This window comes from Ctenopharyngodon idella, chromosome 23 (assembly GCF_019924925.1).
Source record: "Ctenopharyngodon idella isolate HZGC_01 chromosome 23, HZGC01, whole genome shotgun sequence".
Classification (NCBI taxonomy): Eukaryota; Metazoa; Chordata; class Actinopteri; order Cypriniformes; family Xenocyprididae; genus Ctenopharyngodon; species Ctenopharyngodon idella.
This window is the reverse complement of record NC_067242.1, coordinates 10,533,195-10,559,744: the sequence shown is the minus strand read 5'-3', so window position 1 is coordinate 10,559,744 and position 26,550 is coordinate 10,533,195. Positions and strand designations below refer to the sequence as shown.

The following is a 26,550-nucleotide window of genomic DNA, read 5'->3' as shown; positions in this document are numbered from 1 at the left end:
TGTCCAAACTACCATAGTAGTACCATGGTAAAATGTCCAAAATACCATATTAGACACCATGGTAGTAGTAGTATTATGGTACCATGATCAAACATCATAGTAAAATGTCCAAAATACCATGGTACAATGTTCAATACTATGGTAGTATCATGGTACAATGCTCAAATGTGTAAAATACCATGGTATTATTCCATTTTATGGTACTCATGTTCAAAATACCATGTTACATTTTTGTTAGTGAAAGAAAGGAAAGAGCTGAGGCAGTACCATGGTAATACCATAGTGCGTTGATATATACTGTGGTACTGAATGATTACCATACTAAAATACTATGGCATTACCATGGTATTTTTGTAAGTTTAGAGAGTGGATGTTCATATTTTCCCAGACTGAATATGTATGTACAGTAAATGTGAACAAATCGCTAAAAGGCATTTTAATCATATACTGATTAATTTATTAAGTCTGTCAGGACGGTTTGTCCCAAACCGAGTCATGAAGTACATGAACTTGAAGAATATCCCATTTTTTTCCTTTTTTTTCTTAAAACAATGAAAAAGGAAAAAAAGAAAAAGAAAAAATCTAGCATCGATACAGACACACATTCAAACACTGCTTGTTAGAAACACGCATATAGTTTCCTTTAGATCGCGTACGTTTTCTCTCGCGTCTAAAGGAAACGTGCCGGATGACAGCTTAGCACTTTAAGTACCACTTTAAAGTTGAGGTTGAGTCCATTCGGTTTGTTCAAATGTACCAAAACGAAACAAAAAACATATAAAACGTTAATGCAAGCAAATAACTGTATGTTCAAACATCCGTTCGACGCAAAGGACCGATCTAGAGTCAGACTGCGAAACACGAACCGAACTGAGAGTTCTGACTCCGTAAAAAAAATATCGCAGATCCAATTGCAGAAACTTCCGATCACAAGCAATGGTGAAACGTTACATGATATATCCTCGATTTTCTTCTCGGTTGATAATAAAGACACAGGACTGGATGTGAATGCTTGCATACACTTTTGAATCAAGCGCTGTCCTGAGTTGCTCTGGTGGTTCTGGTACTTCAAGGTTCTAGGATCCCATCCAGACCTAAAAACAAGGCAGTCCGAAGGAGATGACATGCTTGAACAGCAACCTTTCGGAAAAAAGGGAAGATACGAATTCTCAAATCTCTGTCCGTGCAAACACGACCAAACGAGTGAGCGTTAAGCACGATAACGGTTCAAGCACTTCCTTTGCAGTTGCAATTCCACCGTCGGACGGAAAAAGCGTAATAAAATATTCGTCGTTGCAGTGGCTTGGTCTTCCCTCTGTTTTGACTGATATGCTTCATGTTAGGCAGAGGTTAAGGAGTCCCGCCCCTGCTCCAGCGGCCGGGCGGCCCTGCAGTGCAGCCCCCTGGCGAAAATGAGGTTAACCACGATCTCCGATCTCAAAGGGAGCAAAGCAATATTGCACTGCCTTTCCGACAGACAAAGAAAGCGGTGCTCATAAACAAACGAATAAACTAAAACAAAAGCAAACAACACAATCCATAATTAAGGCTGTTAAAAATATTGCAGAATATTTTGGCCCCTGTTTTGAGACAGACTGCCACAACAGTCAAAACTTCCCCCACTACATATCACTGCAAAATATTTCGAGCAGGGAGGGAAAAAATAAAAGCGTATAGAAAAAGGAAAAAAAAAAAAAGTTCGTGAAAAGAAAAAGAAAAAAGATCCTCTTTGGAGAGAAAGTCTTTATTTGGTTTGGGAGTGCTTTAAAGGGAATCGTAAATATCTCTGTTTGAAAATAAATTATAGATCGGAGCCAAGCAAAAATCTGAAAAGATAAAACAAAACGACTCCTGTGATGTTATCATTTAATTTTTTTTCGCGTTTCAGCGTGCACTTGTAAAACCTAAAGGTATAGCAATCAGCGTTTTCCACGTCGAACAGTGGCACTAGACGTCGCAATGCACCGTGGGATTTTTGCAATCCCTCAAGTCCTACAGCGGGTGCACCGGGGCCAATGGGAGAAGAGAAGGGGGTTTTGGGTGGGCGGGAAGGAAAGCGCCCCTCATCTCCTGGAGAGGGGAATCAAAGCAAAGGCCCTCGCTGTTCTCCTTGAGCGAGACGCGGGTCGAGAGCCAAAGTCCGCAAGTTTGGGGTGTTTACACCACTGTGTCTTGTGGCTGTCTGACTCACACCCACTCCTGCATGGAGCGTTTACAGTACAGTATGTGTCGTGGCGTACCCTTCCTCTTGAACTGAAAGACGGTGTAGATCAACACCAGCAGGCAGAGCGCCAGGATGCATGGTATGACGATAGCGATGGCTTTGACCGTGCTGGCTTCATTGTCCAGTTTAATCACGACGTCCTCGTCATCCGTCGGCTGCATGTCGGGGTCGATGGGCGTGAGGTCGCATCCCATGAAGTCTTTCAGGATAGAGCGAGGATAGCCGGGCTCCACCCGCAGCCTGTGGTTGTTGAACTTCCAGTATTCTTTACCCTTGTAGAAGTACGTGAAACCTGCGACACAGGAGACATTTGTAAGATGGTGTTATATTTATATTGGATATTTAATTCATGCTCTTTTCCACCTATGTTTACATTTTTGATTACGTTTGCGTTCGTGTAAATATAATCTTTAGCAATCTGAAACTGACTATCCATTTTTCATACTGTACATAATATTGAAATGTCTAAATTAGTATTTAAATGTATTGATTTGTTGTATATATTTTGTAAATATATAGAAATATATTTTATATAAAATTATATATATATATATATATATATATATATATATAATTTACAGAAACAAATATAATTTTCACATTTTTAAATATTAAAAATATAGCTAAAATAAATAAAAATATATTTTATATAAAATTGTGTGTATATATATGTGTGTGTGTGTGTGTGTATATATATATGTATATACACACACACACACACACACATAAAGCTATATTTTTTAATATTTAAAAATGTGAAAACTATATTTTGTATAATTTTATATTTTTTTCAAATTTAGTTACATTTTTTAAAATCATTTGATTTTTGATTGAATCCGTTGATTTTTAGTTTTGTTATATTTAGGTTTATTTAGGTTTTATTTTTATATTTTTTAAATATTAAAAAAAAAAAAAAAAATTTTATATAATTTTATAGAATTATATAATTTTATATTTTTTATATATTTAGGCTTTTTTTTAAATTTTCAAAAAATTCATTTTGAATTTTAAAACTTATTCATTTTGTTACCATTATGATACATGATTTTTTTTTTATCCTATTTTTTATTTTTATTTTATCCAAATTCAATTTTTAAAGTATTTAAAAATATATTTAAATTTTATATAATTTTTTTTGTTATATATTCAGTTTTTTTTAATTTTCAAAAAAATTCATTTTGAATTTTATATTGCTACCATTATGATGCATGATTTTTATTTATTTATTTATTTATTTTTTATCCTATTTTTATTTTATTTTATTTTATATTATTTTATCCAAGTTCAAAACCTAGAAGTTCAGGCCTGCTGGATTAGACATTGAGCCATGGTGCAAATGTGGGTGATGCAATTTCCAACCTGACATTTTTCCTGATCCCATATCCCCCCAATAATTTCCTGTCACTCTCCACTAAATCTGATCAATAAAGATTCTAAATCCCTGAAATAAAAATGTTTCATACCGGAACAGGGTCTCAGTGTGATTTGAAAGACACTAAACCAAAGAGAAAGGCTCATCGTAACACCACTGTGTTATCGTAAAATCTATACTTGCATTAAAACAGGACTAGAGCTGAAGAAAAAAGCTGTCCTTTCCGATCTCCCCATGATCGGCTGGCCATGATGACACATAATTAGGGTCAATTTTCTCTACTCTGTCTCGCCCACAGAGGCCTTTTGGGTAACGTGCAGAGACAGGGCTGAAAGAAAGCCCACAATCGCTTTCAAAGTGTGGTTAGCCAAACAATTTCCCTGGAATATCAATCCACCCTTCACGCTCAGATGATCGCCTGCGTCCACGGGCAAACCTGGCACCGGGGCTGGGTACAGATGGTATGTGTGTGGCTGTCGACCTGTGAGCCTGCAGCTATGGACTGAACTCATGCAAGACGTACCCACCTCGAGAGCCCCTACAGAGATTACACTTGCCCTGAAATGCACAACCCTTCATAACTGTGTTCTTGTACACAATGAAAATAGGGCAGTGTAAGTGAGAATGATATGGCTTTAAACTGCTTCATAATGGACAGAAAAGATTCGCGGAATCATTTCTGGTATAATATCTGCATGGGCTGTTTGTAGTTTATCATGCTTTTTTACATTTTCAACTTTCTTTAGTGAGTAAAGTTGCTGTTTTGCATGGAAAAAGGTCCAACTTCAAAGGGAGTTACTCTCTATCAGTTAGAACTGTTTCTGAACTCCCTGAAACGCCTCGATTGGAGTCTTGAGTTTTCTTCCAGGAACGAACACTTCACAATATTCCTCATTTAAATAATTCCCGCCCAAGGTATATGCAAAAAAATGGGGGCGAGGCATGTTTAAGTTGCGTTAGTAGTGTGTTGAAACTTGCAGTTATGTTAAAGGGCGTGACATTTCCGAAACAAGCTTTAAGCGTTTGACTAATCACAACACACTTGTCCAACCAACCAATCAGAGCACATTCTGCTTTTCAGAAGGAGGGGCTTCATAGAGACTTAATAGGTCACCTTTAAATTAGTTAGCTCATCAGTCCTTGTAAGTTTTGCATATGTTTATATTCTTTGTTGGTTTTGGTTGTTTTTTATAGCATATCATTTTCAGATTTTTTTCCTCGGCTACTGCAACTGTTTTTTTTCCTTTCTCTGAACGGCTTTTTATGTTGGTCCCAAATTTGGGTCGTAACAATATACCCAATTCTTTTCCTTTTTATTCAGAATATAGTGGAGAAACAACAGGAAATTATGGGAAGATGACGAAGCCATGTGATTGGGAAATGTTGCAAGCCGGATTCAGACTCATGTCATCTGCTTGAGCACTGGTGTTATCTAAAGTACGGTCTTTGATAAAAAAGTCGGTACTGAAATTTTAAAAATGTGATGCTTTGATTGCTGTTGAGCGGATTCGTAAACACCTCTGATTGGCCATTGTGTTCACACGCTCAATAGATATATCTGTGATTGGCTACAATGATCAATGCACGGGAGCGTTTGAAAGCACACGGAAGTGTTTGAATTTGAAAGCGGGAGCGTTTGAAAGCAGGCGTCTATCAGCAGACCGGTCACTCAGTGAAGAGTGTTACTGATGTCTATTTACAACATGTTTTTGAAGCGTTGATCATTGTAGCCAATCACAGACATATCTGTTGAGAGCGTGAACACAATGGCCAATCAGAGGTGTTTACGAATCTGCTCAACAGCGCTCAAAGCGTCACATTTTAAAAATTTCAGTACCAACTTGATATCGAAGTTTTGTTAAAATGACCAACAACTAAAAAACTTGAATGAATTGCATTAAAGACTACATTATAATCTTACCGTTAGCCTTGTCCACAAATGCTCCCTGCGGAGAATCTGGAACACCCTTCCATACTGTGATGGACTTGGGATAACCAGGATCCATCGTTCTCATGTCTTCGTTATATCTCCAATACCTGCATATAGGTAAGTAAAGAAAGTTACACACACAGACACACACACACACACACACACACACACACAGATGAACGCTCACATGCTGTGCACATACCTATCTCCTTTGAAGAAGTAGGTCTTGGCTACGTCCTCCCACCAGACGGCTGTCTCTATACTCTGTGCTGGCATGCCGTTTCCAAACATTGAGATGTCCTGGGGGTAGCCAGGCTGTAGCATTGTGTCCTTGAACACCCAGAACTGCTTCCCTAGAAAAAGCACAAGAACAAAGGAGAAATCAGGAGATTACAGTATTCAGCCCTAGGAACATTTTCACTGGGCCAAATGAGAGTGCTCAGTGATTTAGCTCAGTCAAAGGAAGAAAATGTAAATCATAGCTTCTATAAATTCTCTTTGACTTTCTGATATTTTCAAGTGTTGCTCCACTTATGGCTGAGGGATAAGTTGAATTTGGACTATATGTTGATTATATATTCTGATGATATTAATGCGCTTGTTAGTTGGCAATTTATTTTTTGTTATTGATAGCATTACGATTCTTCCTGTGAGTTTAGTATGAGTGTTGACAAAAATAGTGTTATTCCTTGGCGTTCATTTAGTGAATAAAAGTGAGGAAAATATGCCTTGATTGATTGTACTGTAATGGCTGTTTGGTTGAAATGTTGATAGTAAAAACTGCACAATAAACAGCCATTTTACAGCCATTTTATATATTTTACTTGTATGTGCATCTATATATATATATATATATACTGTATATACAAAATGTAATGTAATATTGCATTAAGAATATTACAGTAAAAAGATTTTAATTTACATTTTAATTGCTGTACATTTTAAAGACAGTAGACAATTACTACAATTACTACCATTACTACTATTATATAAATACTGTACAGTTTTTATTATTATTTGCATTACAGTAATAAAAATTAAATATTATACATAAAATAATAAATCATAAATATTACAGTAAATACACAAGTATTACGGAATATATATATATATATATATATATATATATATGACACATATGATTATGGTCACCCTGGACCAGAAAACCAGTCATAAGGGTCAATTTTTTGAAATTGAGATTTATGCATCATAATCATAATAAATAAGCTTTCCATTGATGTATGGTTTGTTACGATAGGACAATATTTGGCCGAGATACAACTATTTGCAAATCTGGAATCTGAGGGTGCAAAAAAATTAAAATATTGAGAAAATCGCCCTTAAAGTTGTTCAAATGAAGTCCTTAGCAATGCATATCCACTCACAAAAATACATTTTTGATATATTTACGGTAGGAAATTTACAAAATATCTTCATGGAACATATTTTTTTTTGCTTAAATATCCTAATGATTTTTTGCATAAAAGAAAAATCAATAATTTTGACCCATACAGTTGGCTATTGCTACAAATATACCCGTGTGACTTTTGACTTATGACTTTGTGGTCCAGGGTCACATATTTCCTGTTTGTGCCAGTGAAATTTGACTTGAATCACTGATAATCTGACACTGAGGTTATTGATATGGAATCCCCAATATTTACATCATTTCCAGATAAATGTCTGTCTCAGCAAAACCAAACATTCAATTTCACAGCTCAGGCACTTCCTGTTTGCTTTTAATTACCGTGACCGGGCCTTTGACCGTGCGTCTGCCACTGTTACTCAGTCCTGACATGTTAATGCCTTCACTTTAAAATGTCAGTGTGCTTTAGTGTCGGTAATAGAGGAGGGAGGTGAACAGGGGTGCAGCGCTGACCCTCTGAGCTCAGGAAACCGTCTGTGATGCATGTCGGCAGTAGACGGGGTTAAGGGCTGTCATGGTTTGTTTGGAGTCCGAGGGGGTCAGAGGAGGACAGGTTCGTCATTTTTCCTCTGGAAGAGGAAATGCCTGTCACGTCACCTGGGTCTTTCTCATGACCCTCTCAGCGGGGTCAGCGTCTCTCTGTGCCAAGCAGCGCCGTCCGACAGGGCCGATGAGTGCAAGAGAGCTCTAGTATGTGTGTTTGTTTATTTGTGTCTGTGTTTTGCCAGTGATTGTGTGAGTATGTTTGTGAAAGTGAAATTACAGGATGGTTTTATTGTAAATGTTGGCTTGAGGTCAATGTTATCCAGAGCAACACATTTAAACTTCCAGATTTGGCCATACTTTCTGACCTACTTAAGAGCTGAGAGGTCAGTGTAAAAGATTCTCACTGTGTGCTGCTTTCTGCCGGCAATGAGTGTGAAAAAATGTTTATTTGCTTCCACATGGACCACACACACTGTGTATGTACTACCCCATGGGAAGGTAATACACAAGCGTGATGACTTTATAATCGACCTCAATGTGAATTCAAACATTTCTCATCAAAACCATATTATCGGATTCATATTCATATGCAGCCATTTTATTATAATACATAATATCTTCTTATTATAATGTTTATCTATATTATGTATATTATTTAAATTTAACAGTTTTAATTCTTGTAGTTTGAAAGCAGCTCTATATCCTTAAGTAAAAGAATTTAAGGAGAAAACTATTGAAGCTCATTTCTGCCTCATAGTAAAAAATCTAAATGTAATTCTGACTTTATTTCTTACAATTTTAGGAGAAATATCTGTGACAAATTTGATGCAGAAAGCTTGCACAATCACACAGCAAAACACAGAAACAACTGGTAAATGCTCCATCCATCCATAATTCAATCCATCCCTCTCTTTTCCCTTGCTCTCTGATCTGATATTGGAGATGTGAGGTGTACAGGCAAATAAATAATTAAAATGACAGGCATGGTGGGCTAAAAAGGTTCATTAAGCTCTCTGAACACGGGAGACCATTTGTCTAGTTGTCGAGGAACAAAAGCGTGTGGAAAACTGCTGTGTTTGTGTAGGTGTGTGTGTATTTGTCATTATCTCATTTGGCCCAGCCTCTTCTTTTCCTCTTTAGCTATTTTCAACTCTCTCTCTCTCTCTCACACACACACGTACACAAACACACACACATTTTCCCTCCCTATGGGAATAATACAGCTCTGTATATTCAGGCCTTATATTTTCTACATGATTACATTGAGATCTGTATTGTTTTCTTCAGTAATGCATATAATGTGATTGCAAAGCCTAATAGTGCCATAGGTTAGCGTTACAGATACAACTAAATATAAATAATAAAAAAAAAAGTCAAAAGTGGACTCAAAAGTTAATTTTTATATTGTTTTACGGACAATACAAATATTCCCTTTTGATTCAACTTGAGAAAATGAAGCCTAGTTTCGTTTGCTTGTGAAATAGTTCATTAAAGCACACTGTTTTTAAAAAAGAATACTGTAATACGAGTATTTTTTTTATTAAGGCATTATTAATTTACAAGTTTAAGGACAAATCTAGCAACTTCTTGGACAAACCTTATCTAGATTCTTATTTTGCCCACTGATCTATATTCATATTTATATACAGTAGCCAACATTTGAACTGGATCAAAACCTTTCATCAAAGTTGTCCTAAAACCTTCTTCTTAGGACAACTTTGATTAACTTTTTTAATCCACTTCAAATGTTGACTACTGTAGATCAGTGGATTTGCCATTATGATGTCATTTAGCTACCAGTTTTAGCTACTTTTAATTGAAAGCAGTTGGCAACACTGCCAAAGTCACGTGATTTCAGTAAACAAGGCTTCGTTGCGTCATAAGTGTTTTGAAATTTCAGTGGTTCACCAATGGGGGGCGTGACTTTGGCAGTTTGATACACACTCCGAACCACTGATTCGAAACAAAAGATTCGTTAAGCTTCAAAGCTTCATGAAGCAGTGTTTTGAAATCGCCCATCACTAGATATTGTTGAATAAAGTCGTTATTTTGTTTTTTTGGCACACAAAAAGTATTCTCGTCACTTCATAACATTAAGGTTGATCCACTGTAGTCACATGAACTGTTTTAAATATGTCTTTAGTAGCTTTCTGGGCATTTAAAGTGTTAATTATCTTGCTGTCAATGGAGGCCTCACTGAGCCATCGGATTTTGTCAAAAATATCTTAATTTGTGTTCTGAAGATGAATGAAGGTCTTATGGGTGTAGAACGACATGAGGGTGAGTAATTAATGACAGAATTTTCATTTTTGGGTGAACTAACCCTTTAAGGTGATGGCTATTTGTAATAAGCAAATAATACTATTTGCACTTTCGTGGACTGTAGTATAGGCCTATTAGAAAACAGTATCCAATAATAATAATATATGTGATTATATTTAGTAAAAACCTTAAATGGATGCTGCCTTATTGGGACATTACTTGTCTCAGTCCCTAAATCATCCCTTAGACCTACTCCTAACCCTACCCGTTAAACGCTTTATTCCCACTTTTTAAATATTTTCTTTGAGAGAACGCTACCCGCCTTACTCTCCACACCACTGATTCTGTTTTCATTGGGATTCTTTGTCATTTTGTCTGGCCCAATCAGACAATGGTGGGCGGAGCTAGTGTAAATAGCCTCTGCCAACAAGGTGGGTTATTTACACTTGGTGTAAATAGACACTCCGAAATCTTAATCCTAAAAAAATAAGCTTAATTTTCTATAAGCAAAATATGAAATACAAAAAATAGAAAATACATGTGTCTTTCCTTTTTAATTTTGGGTAAAATAAGACCCATGCTCTTGACAGGTTTTGTGAGAGTCGCTCTCACGCACATGCATTCTCCTGTATTCACTAGATGAACTCCTAATGTTGTTATATTTAGAGGCAAACTGCCCTTTCCAGCAAGTCAGAAAATCGGTGTAGATAAACCAGTGAGAGCCCTACAGCAGTTGACCTCTCTGTAGAAACGAGGTTAAGTCTCATCTTCACACTGTTCTCTCACTATCTCTGAACTCAACTCGCCTCTTACGCTTGTAAACAAACCCCGCTGAGAGAGGTTGATCTAATGTGTAGAAATCTTACCTTTGAAGAACACAAATTTGCCCTTGCTGTTCTCATAGACGGCGTCAATCTTGGGTGGCAGACCTCTCCAGAAGACATTGATGAGCATGGGGTAACCGGGCATCACAGCGTTATCTCTGACCCTCCAAAACCAGTGGTCCTTCATAGAGAGAAGATGATTGAAAAGAGAAAAAATACATAAAGAAACATTAGGCACGTTTCAGGTCTTACAGCTCCCATAAGGCTTTGCATGTTGTCTTTTTGGAGCACAGAGTGGTCGATACAAGGCTTTAGAGGTTTTCTAAGAGGCTTTGTCTTGTAAACAACAGCTATTCTGTCATTCTTTTTAGGCCAAAAATGTATATTTTATTAAATCAAACCCAAACAGGCATCATGGAATAGTTGTATTTGTGGCATCCTGCCCTTCACCTACTGTGTGCGGCCACAGCTGCTCTCACTTCCAGCTTTGGAAAATCCCCCGTCACACATCTACAGCTTTGATGTCACTGCTTTGATGTCTCCAAAGCTTGTTTAAACATTGGTGGCAAAACAGACAGTATCTCCGTCATCACTCTGTGGTGGCTGTAACAATCGTTGCCTCCTGGGAAGTTCCTACTTATGAGTCCAGAAATCAAAATTATGACGGGATGTGCGTTCAAGTCAATAGACACTGTGGGCAATTTCATATTTCTTTCTTTCTTTCACAGTTCCAGACAGACGCAGGAGGCTTTTTAGTGCTAGTAAAGAGCAAAGGATGCACATTAGGTGTGTAATTGATGTTTATCTGTGTGTTTTATCATTCTTTTGCTGCCACAGAGGATGATGGGAAATCAAGCCTGTCGCCTCATAAACTGGATAAACGAGTCGCATTTTCTGCCAAGCTTTATCTCTATTCGTTCCAAACCTGTATGACTTTTTTATTTTTATAATAATTAAAATTATATATATATATATATATATATATATATATTTTTTTTTTTTTTTTTTTTTTTCTGCCAAGCTTTTCATCTCTATTCGTTCCAAAGCTCTATTTTTTTCTTCTGTTGAACAGAATTATTTAGCGTAGTGTAGCACAGCTGGAACATGGTATTGACCAACATCACTCCTATAGCATCTATAGAACCGCATCTTTTTATATGAGAAGTTCTGCGATACTTCACTGTATCTCTGTATCTCTCAGAATACAATTTAACAGCAAGCTTGAGTATGACATAATGGTTCGAGAATGACAACTCCATTATTCTTCAAGCACAGATTTGCTTCTCCTGACTAATCTTTTGTAGCAAATTGAAGCATGTAATTTGACCATCAGTATATCAGTACCTCTTTCATTTTGTCCTGCAGTAAGGCACTCAGACGACACTTCTTCAGCCTGTAAATCCCGCCTGTTCCTCGCTGACATTATTTTGTACTCCATTACAGAGACGTCATTCTTCAGATTTTGCACCACATTAATTCCACCTGTTCCCTCTGACAAAAAAATCTTGTACCAACTAGTGTTATTGTAGTATTATATTTATATACTATTCTAGTATTCGTTAATATTTTAAATTAGCATTTATTTTTATTTATATTTTTAGTTTTTAATTTTAGTTTAGATTTTTGACAATTTTATTTCAGCTAGTTGCCAACACATTTCTCTTTTTTTTTTTTTTTTTAGTTGAAGTTATTTATATTTTACTTTATTTCAGCTTAACTAAAATGAACATCCTCATACTACTGTACAATAATCCTAGAATTGTCATTTCCACACTGACCAAAGGATTGTACGCGTGGTTATTAAATATTTTTATTTGTCGTTTCCAATCAAGCTGTGATTTTATCAAGCTATGCAAAAGTGTAAAAATATTATTTAATAGTGTGTATTTAGGATGCATGCAGTGCTTGCTATGATACTGATCCAACCAAAGCAAGACGAAAATACGGCCATTTTATTCTAAAATTGATTTATGTATCATTTTCATCATTTAAAGGATTAGTTCACTTTCATATAAAATTTTCCTGATAATTTACTCACCCCCATGTCATCCAAGATGTCCATGTCTTTCTTTCTTCAGTCGAAAAGAAATTAAGGTTTTTGATGAAAACATTCCAGGATTATTCTCCTTATAGTGGACTTCAATGGCCTCCAAACGGTTGAAGGTCAAAATTACAGTTTCAGTGCAGCTTCAAAGGGCTTTAAACGATACCAGACGAGGAATAAGGGTCTTATCTAGCGAAACGATTGGTCATTTTTGAAAAAAATACAACCAGTATATGCTTTATATAAACAAATGATCGCCTTCCAAGTGCTTCCGCCAAAACCGTACTTTCGTATTCTTCAAAATGCTTACGCTGTATGTGCTACACCTTCCCTATTCTACTTACGGAAAAAATGTAACTGGGGCTGTGTTCGTTCCGTAAGTTGAATAGGGAAGGCGTAGGACATACAGCGTAAACTTTTTGAAGAATACGAATATGAAAGTGAACTAATCCTTTAATGGTATTAAACACAATACATCATTTGGGATGTGATGGAAATGATGTTGTGCTGGAAATGCATGATTTGTGGTGGATGTATATCTGTATATTGTACTTTTTAACCCTCTGATGCTCTTCGGTCATTTTTGACCGAAAAATTGTACGTTTTGTCTTTTTAGAATTTTTTATTTCATCTGAATGGTACGAAACTTGGTAAAGGTTTTGGCACTTGCTGTGTGAACACACACACAAAAAATCATGGGCATGATTCAAAAAGGTTAAATGGTCCTGAAAAAAAAAAACGGTCACGCTTGTGCTCCTCGCGGTCAAAAATAATTGCATTTGGAAATGAATGGGAGATGAATTTCATCTAGTGAAAACTTTTGGTACTGCGCCCAAACAAAAGTCTTACTGAAAGCTAATTTTTGAGATATCAAGCTCAAATTTAGAACATAACTTGTTTAGATTTATGGCTTTGATTTTCTTTCAGTTTTAGAGTAAAACGTTTTTGAAAATATATATTTCATATAGAAATTGAAAATAGTATTTTTGTACATTTTTCATAATAAAATGTAAAATTCTGTAACTTTTTTGTTAACTTTTTCCAATTTCAAATAAGTTTCATCTTTGAAAAAAGATCAAAATTAAGTCTGTGCTCTAAAGCATTCAAAATTTATGACAGTTTAAGTTACAGGTCTATGCTCAAAAACTGAATAAATGGATTATAACTACAGCGTAAATATAATTTAGTACCATAAAATCCCCTAAAAATACAAAATATTAAATAAAAAACATTATCGAACTAAAATGTAGTACATTCATTTCATTGAAATAAAAAAAAATATACAATAAATGTGTAATCAGTTCTTCTCTTCCTTTTCCATTATCTGACACCATACATGACTACACAGACACAATCAAAACTGCCATTCTCCCGTCCGCCCACAGCAGTCAGCAGGAGTCTTTTGGTAGTGAAAGTAGTATTCTGTCTCCTTGGAGAAAATACTGTAACTGAAATCTTATTAAACTGATAAATCACAGGCGTTTTGGTGTTTACTAATTCAATATCTCTAATGCTATGGCTCGTAGTTCGGGTTAGTGATTTGGACAAACCCAAATGAAACTTTGGTGTGTAACTTGTCACATACTGTTTGTGCTACAGACTTGAATGACAGCTCAAATGTGAATTGGTCCAGTAAGCAGCCACCTAGCAATCACATACTAATATCCACTCAGAACACATTAGCAACTGCAAATGAACACAAAGACAACACTCCAGCACTGTGGCAACAAGTCACCTTTTTCTTCGCTTCTGTATAAGCTCCTACTTTTTCTCATCCTCCTCTTCTATCAGAAAACCAAAGACAAACAAATTTGACTGGCACTGTGTAATCACAGGGAGGCCCACACAGACAACAGTGACATATGCACAACCAGTAAACGTGTGGTCCCTGGAGGCAACACATTCATCTGCGTTTCATTAGTGTTTGGCTATGAGAAAAGACATGCTGTTGTGTCTGAATCCAGCTCTATACAGCCTGAATGAGTGATAAATGACAGGCCACGGGACACGTTGCATAGCTTCAGTGTTAAAATAGACTCCGTCACAAACACAAATGTTTAATGTCAGCATGAAATGAAAGTTGCGATAGTCTTTCCTTCCCTATTGTGACGTATATATGAACGGCTGAAATGGCTTCTCGAACAAGAAAAAATGTAGGGTGGGACTTGCTTTTGTCCATGGGAACTGATTGGATGGTTGTGGTTTGCTATTGGTCAATCTCATGTGAGTGACAGATTGTCCCGCCCTCACGCCAGTAAAGACGTCATCAAAGAAGAGATGTCGCTGCAACAGGGAGGGGAAGTTATTTTCATTGAAGATTACGAGTGCACATGAATTTCAGTTTTTTTAGTTAGTGTGTAATGTTGCTGTTTGAGCATAAACAACATCTGCAAAGTTACGACGCTCAAAGTTCAATGCAAAGGGAGATATTTTCTTTTACAGAAATCGCTTTTTAAGGACTACAACAAACGGCTGGTAGGGACTAAAACGAGCTTCTTCCCGGGTTGGTGACATCACAAACCCCAAAATTTACATAAACCCTGCTCCTGAGAACAGACAACATAGAGGGTGAAGCCATGTTGGGCTGCTTTAGAGAAGAGGAAGAGTTGTTGTAGTAGAGTGTTGTTGCCATGCCGTCATTTTACACCAGACTGCTTCACAAATGAGGGTCTGGATTTGCACAAAAGATTAACATGACGGCACATGCTAGTCGATGAGTTGAATCAACTCCACAGCAACTGCATAAATTTATCCACTAACCATTCAGAAACGTCCAGTTTCATTCTAAAAGTTGTAACTTCTTCCGTGAGTCTCTCCATCAGTGTCCGACTCCGGTTTGAACAATGTAAGGCTGAACACCGTTACTGACAATCCTCATTTTGGCTGCGTGAGCTTTGTTGTTGTTGAGCAACCGAAGCGCGAGCTGTTAAAGCTCTGCCCTCTTCTGGAAAGTGACTGGAAGCAGCAGCTTATTTGCATTTAAAGGGACACGCACAAAAACGGTGTGTCTTTGCTCACACCGAAATAGGGGCAAATTTGAAAAAAAAAGCTATAATATCTATGGGGTATTTTGAGCTGAAACTTCACAGACACATTCTGGGGACATCAGAGACTTATATTACATCTTGTGAAAAGGGGCATAATAGGTCCCCTTTAAAAAAAATTATAATAATAATGTGTACAGATAAATCATTTATAGGCCTAATAAATACTGCAATGTTACATAAAAAAAAAAAAAAAAAATAGGAATTGTCAATCTTGTTATAAAAGTTATATTTCCAGAGGTTTTCAACCGTTCTTATTCATTTAATTTTAAGATAATTGTATTTGTTTATTTGCATCAAGATAACCTATAACAGCAGAAATGATAGTAAAACTTGTGTATATTGTTGTATTGCATCTGTGAGATCATAAAATGTAGGCTTAAAATGTGGGGTTGCATGAATTTTGGAACTTGAAAAATGGGTCACGGACCAAAAATGTATTCTCCTTTATTCTGTAAGAGAGAGTGCCTTATGTGACCCTCCGTACCTCATTTTTTAGGAACAGTCACTCTCAGAGAGATCATTATCTGGTACAAGTTGGACTGTCTTCAATTTAAAATATCTTGAATTTAGCTGAGTAACATGGAGGAGTGAAATGTTAAATATAATGTTGTAGTACAGGGAAGCGGCAGTAGGATAAGAGAAATTGAAGCACACGTTGTTCAATTATGAGACTCAGAACTTCTTGTCATATCAGAATAGTTTAGTCTAGTGTTCTTATAGTAATCTTAAGCTTCCTTACAGTATATAGGGTATATAGTATATAAAAAATAATGACAGATTTTTTTATTTTCAGATTAACTTAAATCAGACTTAAATCAATGTAATTTCTGATTCAAAGGGTTGTTAATTGTTAATGGAATGATTAAGGAACCAGAATTTTTGGAAGCAGAATTTTTACATTTCTCATATTTCCTGGCCCTACAGCTATATATCGATTAATTCATATATTGTGGAGGGGAAATATTTGAATTTGTCTTATTTTTCAGGACGAAACCATAAGTTTTCAACATTAGGATGTGAATACGGATTCCACGCAGAGCGCTCATGTGAGAGTGAGGTTTAGCCTGTTCAAATGATGCACACTGTAACAGCCAGCCAACACTGAACACGGGGATGCGTGCAGGAAGATGGAGGGATGGAGAGATGCATCGGAAAGATGAAAGCACCACAAGCAGTGTGGTGCTGGGCAGGTTGAGAGCTTGCTGCTGGGAGATCGGCCTCTATCTCTCTGCCTCTCACTGTTTCACAGTCTACAGATCCCTCACCGGACTGTGAAACTCTCCTCACAGAACTGGACGGAAGAGATCTATCACCGGGCACAGACTTAAACTGCATCAAACACCAGCACTCAGGAGACAGGCAGTCAGTTGAGTGAGACACTCTCTCCTACACAAACACACATACTTACAGAGAGCGGTATATATTACTGGAGAAATGATAGAGAACAAAGTGTGCTTTTATTTACATTGGCAGAAATTGTATATATATATACAGGGTTTATTTTATTTTGGCATTTTTTTAAAAGCTTTATATAATATATATATATATTGTATATTTATTATAAATAAAATATTTTATATACTTTATATTTATTCATATTTATCATGCATTACATATTTTCCATTATTTTATATATTTTTATTGCATTATTTTATAGACTTTAATGTATAGACTTTCACTTTAACTTTTAAAAAAGCTTATTTTTAAGATTAATAAATAAAATCTTATTAAATATTACATTTATGTAGTATATATTTATTATAAATAAATAAGTAAAAATACATATTTTATGTATTAATATATTTATCATGCATAATATATAATATTTATTATTTAATGTATATTATTTTTATTGCATTATTTAGTGTACAGACTTTCATTTTGACATTTAAAAAAGCTTATTTTTAAGACTAATAAATAAAAGCTTATTAAATATTACATTTATGTAGTATATTATAAATAAATCAAAATACATATTTTATGTATTAATATATTTATCATGCATAATATATAATATTTATTATTTAATGTATTATTTTTATTGCATTATTTAGTGTACAGACTAAACTACAGACTTTCATTTTGACATTTAAAAAAGCTTATTTTTAAGATTAAAACAAAAGCTTATTACATATTATATTTATACTGTGCATTTATTATAAATATATTAAATATTTATGTTTATTTATTCATATATCATGCATTATATAATATTTATTATTTAATATATATAATTTTCATTTAATTCAAATAATTGCTTCTGCTGTATAATAACATACATGAATTATCCGTAGCCGATCTATACAGGTGGAGCTGGGGAAGGTGGAGGGTAGCTCATTGGCTACTGATATAGCAGGAACCAATCAACTGTGCCCTATAGAGAATGATGTGATTGCAAGCAGATTGAGTTAAGGACCTATTAGCCTGTGCCATCTAGAGTTTCATGACAGAACTTTGTATGAATTACATGTAATATTATTAATTAAATTATTATATTGACCTTATTTTCAAGTGGTTAGATGACTGACCTCGTATCAAACTTTTCCTGATGATTATGGATCTGTCAGTGTAATTCTGTTGTCTACAGTTGAATTGTCGAACTCCTCATCCTTCAGCCAATCAGGTCCACAACTATGTGCCGCCAACATGAGGAAGCTGACACAGATATTACTGTGGATAGGCTTCACCTCAGAGCTTGGATGGCAGACTTTGAGCGTTTTACTGCACAGAAATATGTTTGTGTTATTGTCTAGCCGCGATGATAGACTACTCCAGTTTACAGTGTGCGAGAGAGTGAGCGACTGAGTGAGTAAGTGAGGAAATGTAACAGCCTTCATGATAGATTTTGTTTTCCCAGAGGCGTCTGCTGTGAAACTGGGAGTGGAGACCAAGTGACAAGATTAGAGCCCAACAAAAACCCTCTTCAAGTGGAATAAATCTACACGTCAGCAAGAGTTTGGCTATTCAGAAAAAAAGATACTTTCTGTAAAGTCTGACAAATGAATTCCATCTATTTTTAAACAGAGAAAAATATACACAAAAACACTCGCTGTGTGTTAAGCGAAAGCACAGTAAGTCTTTGCTGTGGCCTTCAGAGACACACACGGAGATCAGAGAGTTACAACACAGTCTCTATTCATATGCATCTCCTCAAGATGTGTGCCATCCATACTATACTTTCAGAGAGAATCTTTTTTAAAGGAGTTTCCATTGTTAAAGGGTTAGTTCACCCAAAAATGAAAATTCTTACTCACCCTCATGTCGTTCCACACCCGTAAGACCTTCGTTCATCTTCAGAACACAAATTAAGATATTTTTGATAAAATCCGATGGTTCAGTGAGGCCTCCATTGATAGCAAGATAATTAACACTTTCAGATGCCCAGAAAGGTATTAAAGATGTATTTAAAACATTTCATGTGACTACAGTGGTTCAACCTTAATGTTATGAAGTGACAAAAATAACGACTTTCTTCAACAATATCTAGTGATGGGCGAATTTCAAAACACTGCTTCATGAAGCTTCGAAGCTTTACGAATCTTTTGTTTCGAATCAGTGGTTCGGAGCGTGTAACAAACTACCAAAGTCACGCCCCCCAGTGGTGAACCATTGAAATTTCGAAACACTTATGACGTAATGAAGCCTCGTTTACTGAAATCACATGACTTTGGCAGTTTGATACACGCTCCGAACCACTGATTCAAAACAAAAGATTCGTAAAGCTTCGAAGCTTAATGAAGCAGTGTTTTGAAATCACCCATCACTAGATATTGTTGAATAAAGTCATTATTTTGGGGGGTTTTTTGGCACACAAAAAGTATTCTTGTCACTTCATAACATTAAGGTTGAACCACTGTAGTCACATGAACTGTTTTAAATATGACTTTAGTAGCTTTCTGGGCATCTGAAAGTGTTAATTATCTTGCTGTCAATGGAGGCCTCACTGAGTCATCGGATTTTATCAAAAATATCTTAATTTGGTCTTACGGGTGTGGAACGACATGAGGGTGAGTAATTAATGACAGAATTTTCATTTTTGGGTGAACTAACCCTTCAATCTGTTGTTTAATATCCCGCAAGCCTCTTTTGGCAGTTAGTGGACATCGATTTGTAACTTTTTCCCTTATTGATGCACTTGCGATATGTAAATCTTTGTACTGATTTCAGTTTGTAGACTTTGGCAGTCATGGATTTTCTGAAAACCTAATGAGAACATGAGCTCATATATTATATATTTACAAATGTTATTAATACAAATGTTTTGACTGTGTACTTCAATACTGATCTTGAAGAAAAACACTCAAGTAGCCTTCTGTTGCTATAGTTACTTTTGTACTCTGATTAACATGTGATTATGATATGTAATTACAAGACGTTATTGGAAAATGCTGTTCCCTCCATTGTATGTAGACCTAAACAGTTTAGTTGATCTGCTTTCCATGAGCCTCCCTTTATCTTTTTTCCACTTGGTGAGGTTCAAGCTTTCATTAGTAGGGTCAGAGCCTCATAATCCACACCCTGTCATCCACACAGTGATTGCTAACGCTCAGCTCTTCTGATACACTCAACTCTCACACTAGAGGTTTAAGGATTCATTGAAGGCAGCTCTCAGGTTCAGCGAGCAAAGAAAAGCTCATTGGCTCTGACTAATAGGTCACTTTCCTTCAGCACAAGCTCAAGAGAACAAAGAGAAAACACCCACACACAGGAGGAGGAACGTTGGCTGAAACGTTTCCTGCGGCCGCCACGTGTGTGTTTGTCAGCTGAGGCTGCCAGCGCTCTAAACACAGCGTTAAAGTGGCAGTTATGAGACCAGGAGCTTGAAATGAGCTCAATTCACATAGTAATTAAGAATCTGTTTGTATGTTGTTTTGTGCGTTTCAGAAAGATATTGTACGTCTCTTTCGTTAGCTTACCTTAAACACGAACATCTCCCTCCTGAGGATGGCAAGTGTGTTGAAGCCGCCGTCACAGATGTCTGGCTTAGCGTTCGGGTGCATTGGTTTGTCGCCGGTTGGTATTCGCGGAGGCCGTGTCTGCCTGTCGTTTTTGCGTGGATCTGCGGGAGGATGTGAGCGGGCGGGTGGGACCGTTGGTAGAGGTCTCGTGGGCTGAGGAAGTTTATCTGGAGGTCCTGAAGAGAGAGAGAGAGAGAGATGAGGGTTATCAAACACCAAATGTTTTCTAGTTTCTAGTGATTTTTTTCACAATTAAGGGTGTTTGTAGCCAAAAAAACCTCCTTATAAATGGCAAAATTTGGTCTCATAAGAAGTATTTAGACTCTAAACTATAAGAGCCTACAGTTAAGCTAACATACTATATTACTTGCCGGAATTATTAAGAATAATACATTTAATGATTTATTGAATGATGTGTTTTAGCATGATGCTGTTTTATAAAAGTTTTAGAGGCTAAATGCCATGTGAACAAATATTATTGACTTACTGAACACTGCTATATGTATATTTATCATATTTCTGTTGTCACTTTTATAAAGACATAAAAAAAATATTTGATAAATATATAAATTAAATAAAAAATAATAAATTAATTAAATAGGGCTAAATTAATAAATGTATGATTCAATAAATGATTTTTTAAATGAATAATAATAAATAATTACTTGAAAAATAATATTATTTAAAAATATTTTATTACAAATATAATTAATTTATATATTATTTATATTTTAATATTTTTTTAGATTATATATTTTATTTTAGATTATATTTTACATTTAAATTCTATTTATTTATACTGTATATTTAATATAAATAAAATATTTAATAAATTAAAATGTTTTTATTTGTGTATATATTTGTTCACATATTTATCATGCATTGTATAATATATAACATTTATTATTGAATATATATTTCTTTTTAATGTATGCATTATTTTAAAAATAAAGGTAAAATAAGCTAGATAATCTAGCAGACCGAATAATTGGTTTTATAATATTCATCTGGAGTGTTGGTATAATAATGTGCTCTCGCATCAATTATAGTCCAGCATACACCTCGATTATCTGTGGACTCATTATCACAGCAGACGGCTGACCCGCGCGGAAGAGTTCAAGCTGTTAGCACAATGAACTAAGACGTCAGATTTTTGGAAGAGCCAACAGAACGCTACGAGCTGACAGATCGAGAGGTCAAGAAATCCTCTGTGAGAATGAAAGGATAGGTGATTAAATGGAGAAAATAATGAATGATTTTAAGTATGAGGGCAGCCTGACAGGATTACCCCTCTGGAGATGTGAGCGGCCCACAGGACCACAGAGAGGAGTGACTATCTGATATCAAATCTCCTGAAATAGAGCGAGGATTACAGCCCTTCACGTTACATAACACAGGGTGAAAGAAACAGACAGATATAGAGCGAGAGATCTGCTCTGGTGAGAGTGATGGATATTGAGAGAATGTAGTTGGGAATGTGTGCGTGATACATAAGAAGTACGAGTATCTCCACCCTCCGCGGTCTCTTCCTGTGTCGGGAGGAGGAAAGAGGAAGACCGAAGGGATGGATGTTGGATGGGATCCATGAAAGAGTATCTGAACATCTCACTGACATGTTATTCTGGATTGGTGTGGAGGAACAGAGGGAAAAATAAGGCACTAGATTTTACATTTTATGAGGAAAGTGTGTCCTACTGGTTTGGAATGACATGAGGATAAGTAAATGATTACAGAATTTTCATTTTTGGGGTGAACTGTCCCTTTAAGGCTACATGCAACCCACCATACCACATAGCAACATGCTAACAACAAAAATGTGGTTCATTTATGCTCTACACAGGAAAAGAGGATAAAACCTGCATCCAAAATCGAATATTTCCCTACTGTATAGTAGGCGAAAAACAGTACGTCAAAAGAGTAGCATGTCTAAATACGTGTAGTATGTCTAAATACAGCAGGCAAAAATGACCTACAACTTCTGGCGAGATTCTGAAGTGCACATTCGATGTACACTTTATGAGGCCACAGGAGAGGATTTATGAATGGCTGTGACTGACTCTGGTAGGTCACGTGACAAAAACAACATGGTGGATATAGTACGTCCGAATTTCATTCATACTACCCGTATTCATACTATATAGAGTGTACTTTTTAACTGCCGCAAAGTAAATTCAAATTCAAACGTAGTACCTACCTACTCAGTACGTGATTTCGAATGCAGCGACAATGTGTCCAGTGTGGTTTGATTTGTGACTCAAATGACTCTCATGAGCCGGACCATTTTAGTGAATCAACAGTGCGACATTGTGGTTTGATTGGATTTGATTTGGATGTTGGATGGGATTCAGGAAAGAGGATCTGAACATCTCACGAACAAGAATAAGGCACTTGATTTTTACATTTTATGAGGAAAGTGTGAATGGCTGCCAGAGTGTTGCTATGTGGTTTCTAAGAAGTTCTGATTTGAGCCACACACAGGTTTATTTAGTGTGTTCTGTGTGAATGTTACCGTAGATTTTCTGGATGCCCTGCAGATCGTCGTGTGGCAGTCTGAAGTTCTCTGTGTCCATGTACTGGTAGAAAGGGGCCATGATGGCAGTGGGATCGTTGGAGTGCTCCAGGCCTAACGCATGACCCAGCTCATGTACCGCCACCAGGAAGAGGTCGTTCCCTATACACATAAAACACACACATAAAACCATTCAAATTACTGTAAAATTGATGGAATAACTTTCAGATAAAAGTACCACATCTTGGTTAAGACGCCATTAAAATGCTCTGATGTCACTTCTTAGAGTTGCTGGTGTTTTTAGTCAATCAAAAACATCAATGAAGTCTGATTCCTGAATCAGTGACTCTTATGAGACAGTTTGTTGTAGTAAATCAAAAACATAGAGCAAGATATCAAGATGGTATATAAACAAATGGCTCGATTCATTTGAGGGAATCAAAAACACACAGCACAAATGGTTCAGTTTGATTTGTGAACAAACGTCTCTGAGTTGGTTAATTTTAGTGAAACGTATAGTGCGACCATTGTAGTCTGACTGAAGTTAGTGAATCAAAACGAACAAATAATTCTTATGAGTGGATTCTTTTTACTGTATCAAAACAAACAAATGACTCTTACAAGCTGGCTTTTTTTTAGTGAGTGTGACCATTGTAGTCCAATTCCCAACTCTTATGAGTCATTTCTTTTTTAGTGAATCAAAATCAGAGGTGTAAAGTATTTGAGTAAATGTAATTAGTTACTGTACTTAAGTATCTTTTTGGCTACTTTGTAGTTGTACTGAGTATCAAAGATAACTTTTACCCTCTACTTGACTTCATTTTTGAACAAGTAAATGTACTTTTTACTCCAATACATTTGTGATGAGTAATGCAATTACAAATTACATTTTGCATGGCACCTAACTTTTTCTGCAGCAGTTTGTTTCTGCTGTCAAGAAGCAATATTGCCATCTAAGGGCACTGAAGATACTCTATCTTGTGCGTTTTCCTTTGCCTTTCACCCAAACCTGTCAAAAAAGGCTACTTTACATTAATAAACAATTGTTTCTTATTTTCACTGGCACGTCTCTTAGGTGTCGAGGACTAGTGCATTTTTGAGCCTACATTCAGTACAATTAAAATACTTAAGTACTGTTAAAATCAGATACTCTAAGACTTTTACTCAAGTTGTATTGTAACTGTTGACTTGTAACTTGTAATGGAGTCATTTTCGCTGTACTTTTACTCAAGTATAGTTTTCAGGTACTCTTTACACCTCTGATCAAAATGAACAAATGCCCTTGTAAGCAGGTTTTTTGGGGATTCAAAATGACCAAATGTTTCTCATGAGTTGGTTCTCAGTGTCGCAAATAAGACATGCTGCTGCTATACAATAGCATACATTAACTATCCGTAGCAGATCGATTCAGGTGGAGCTGGGGAAGGTGGAGGGTTTCTGAAAGTGCGCTGCAAACTGCTACAGCAAACGCTGACCAAGTATTTGAAGGTTGATCAGCGAGCTCATTGGCTACTGATAAAGCAGTAACCAATCAGCTGTGCCCTATAGAGAATGATGATTGCAAGCAGAATCAGACTGTGCCATCTAGAGTTTTATGACAGAACTTCGTATATGATCTAAAACAAAAAAAATGCCACTAAATTCACAGCAAAGTCTGTATGTGTCAGAACGCATAATGATATGTCAAAATCAAAGCTGCTTTCTGAATCTGTGCGTGTGGTTGTTTGTGTGCGTAATTGTTATCCATCTCTGTTTCCACTCCAGAGTAACTCATCCAGAGAAACCACAGCTACTGCTGGGATTCATTACAGTATGAATGCTGTCACTACACACCCTCACATCAAACATCCACACTGAGCATCTTCCCTCTGTGCACAAATGGAAAACTCCACCCTGCTCGCCCCGTGATGGTTTGGAAGCAGGATCTTACGCCACAGGCCAGAAAACAGTCCAAACACCAAAGTAAGGCAGACGTTATGCGATGGAAAACGAGGACCGCAGAGAACAGCACACCCATGACGGCCACATCAGCAGCTACAGACAGCTGTCTATCCTTTCTCTTCTCCTTCAGTTGTGACGCACTCCATCTCGCTATCTTTTATCTGCTGACACAAATGAATATGACACATTTTTATTCAGTCAACTTGTGTTTTATTTAAACTGCTCGGCGCAGGAGACGCAGATCAAATGATGCATTTTGCATGCCTGGATATTTCGGTCTATTTCAGCGCACGGAACGTTGCCCCGGAGAATTCTGCGGCATCAAAGCCGATGGCTGCGAAACATTCCAAAATACACAATTGACCAAATGCTACTGAGCGAACAAAACACATGAGACCAGTTACAGTTCTGTTATCAGAGAAAAATTTTAGTTTGGTAGGATTTTAGAAGGAAACAAACTGTATGTACACAACACAGAATCGTTATTAAGAATTTATGATTAACAGGATGGCGGGAGTGCAAGAATGTAATCAAGAGAGAGACTTTGTTGTATGATAGAAAGTGGGCCGCACTGTAACTGAACTGTCTGAAATTAGAGCGATCAGTTTTTCAGAACTTCGTTGCATCAATCATCCTTCACTGTTTATGCTATAGACGTGAATGGCAAATCTTAGACTTTTAAGGAGAAATCTGACTTGGATGAGCTCTTTTGAAATAAAGGGATAGTTCACTCAGAAATGAATCTGTCCTACATGAGGGTGAGTAAATGATGACAGAATTTTCATTTTTGGGTGAACTATCCCTTTAAGGAAGAGTGTAACCACCCAGCAACAACATAGCAACATGCTAACAACCTCATGGCAACTGTTAATCAACTCCTGGGCCACCCCAAAACTGGCAAAACATGACTATTAAAGTTAAACATAATAATTTTTCATAAAATATACAAATTTAGTTTATTTATGCTCTCAGGGATAAAGGATAAATCCAGGATAGAGAAATGTATTAAAATCATAGCACAAAACCGGTATACTTAGATACTTAGAGTTAATTTAAGAATCAAAAATACACAGCACAGTGTAATTTGATTCGTGAGTAAATGACTCTTATGAGCCAACTCTTATGAGTCGTTTTAGTGACTCAAAAACAGTGTGAACACTGTAGTTTGATTAACAAACGAACTACTGTTATGAGCATTACTCTTTTCGCGTGTGAATTAGAACGAACAAATGACTCTCGTTAGCATTTTTTTGTGAATGAAAATTGATAAATGATTCTTATGAGCCAGTTCTCAGAACAGCAACCAGTTATATTTTTTCATAAAATATAAAAATGTAGTTCATATGCTCACTCCACAGAAAAATAGGGGGGAAATCTTTGATGAATCAAAAACATAGAGCAAGACCAGTGTAATTTAATTCCTGAACAAATGACTCTTATGAGTCAATTTGTGAATCAAAAGCACACATCACGGCCAGTGTAGTTTGATTTGTGACTGAATAACTCTTATGAGCCTGTTTATTTTAA

At 36.3% G+C, this 26,550-nt stretch overlaps 1 protein-coding gene across 3 annotated transcripts in view; it reads right to left on the bottom strand.

Moving 5' to 3' along the window:
* Positions 1 to 434: 434 nt before the first annotated feature.
* The window catches only part of LOC127506131 (matrix metalloproteinase-16-like), a 67,515-nt gene continuing 41,399 nt past the window's right edge, over positions 435 to 26,550 (bottom strand). For all 3 annotated transcript variants that reach the window (XM_051882270.1, XM_051882271.1, XM_051882272.1), the window contains 6 exons: positions 23,083 to 23,244; positions 20,532 to 20,749; positions 10,567 to 10,705; positions 5,729 to 5,879; positions 5,518 to 5,633; positions 435 to 2,516 (listed from right to left, as the gene is read on the bottom strand). In XM_051882270.1, the coding sequence (XP_051738230.1) occupies positions 2,188 to 2,516; positions 5,518 to 5,633; positions 5,729 to 5,879; positions 10,567 to 10,705; positions 20,532 to 20,749; positions 23,083 to 23,244 (1,115 nt within the window). In that variant the 3' untranslated portion in view covers positions 435 to 2,187. The remainder of the gene's footprint in view (positions 2,517 to 5,517; positions 5,634 to 5,728; positions 5,880 to 10,566; positions 10,706 to 20,531; positions 20,750 to 23,082; positions 23,245 to 26,550) is intronic.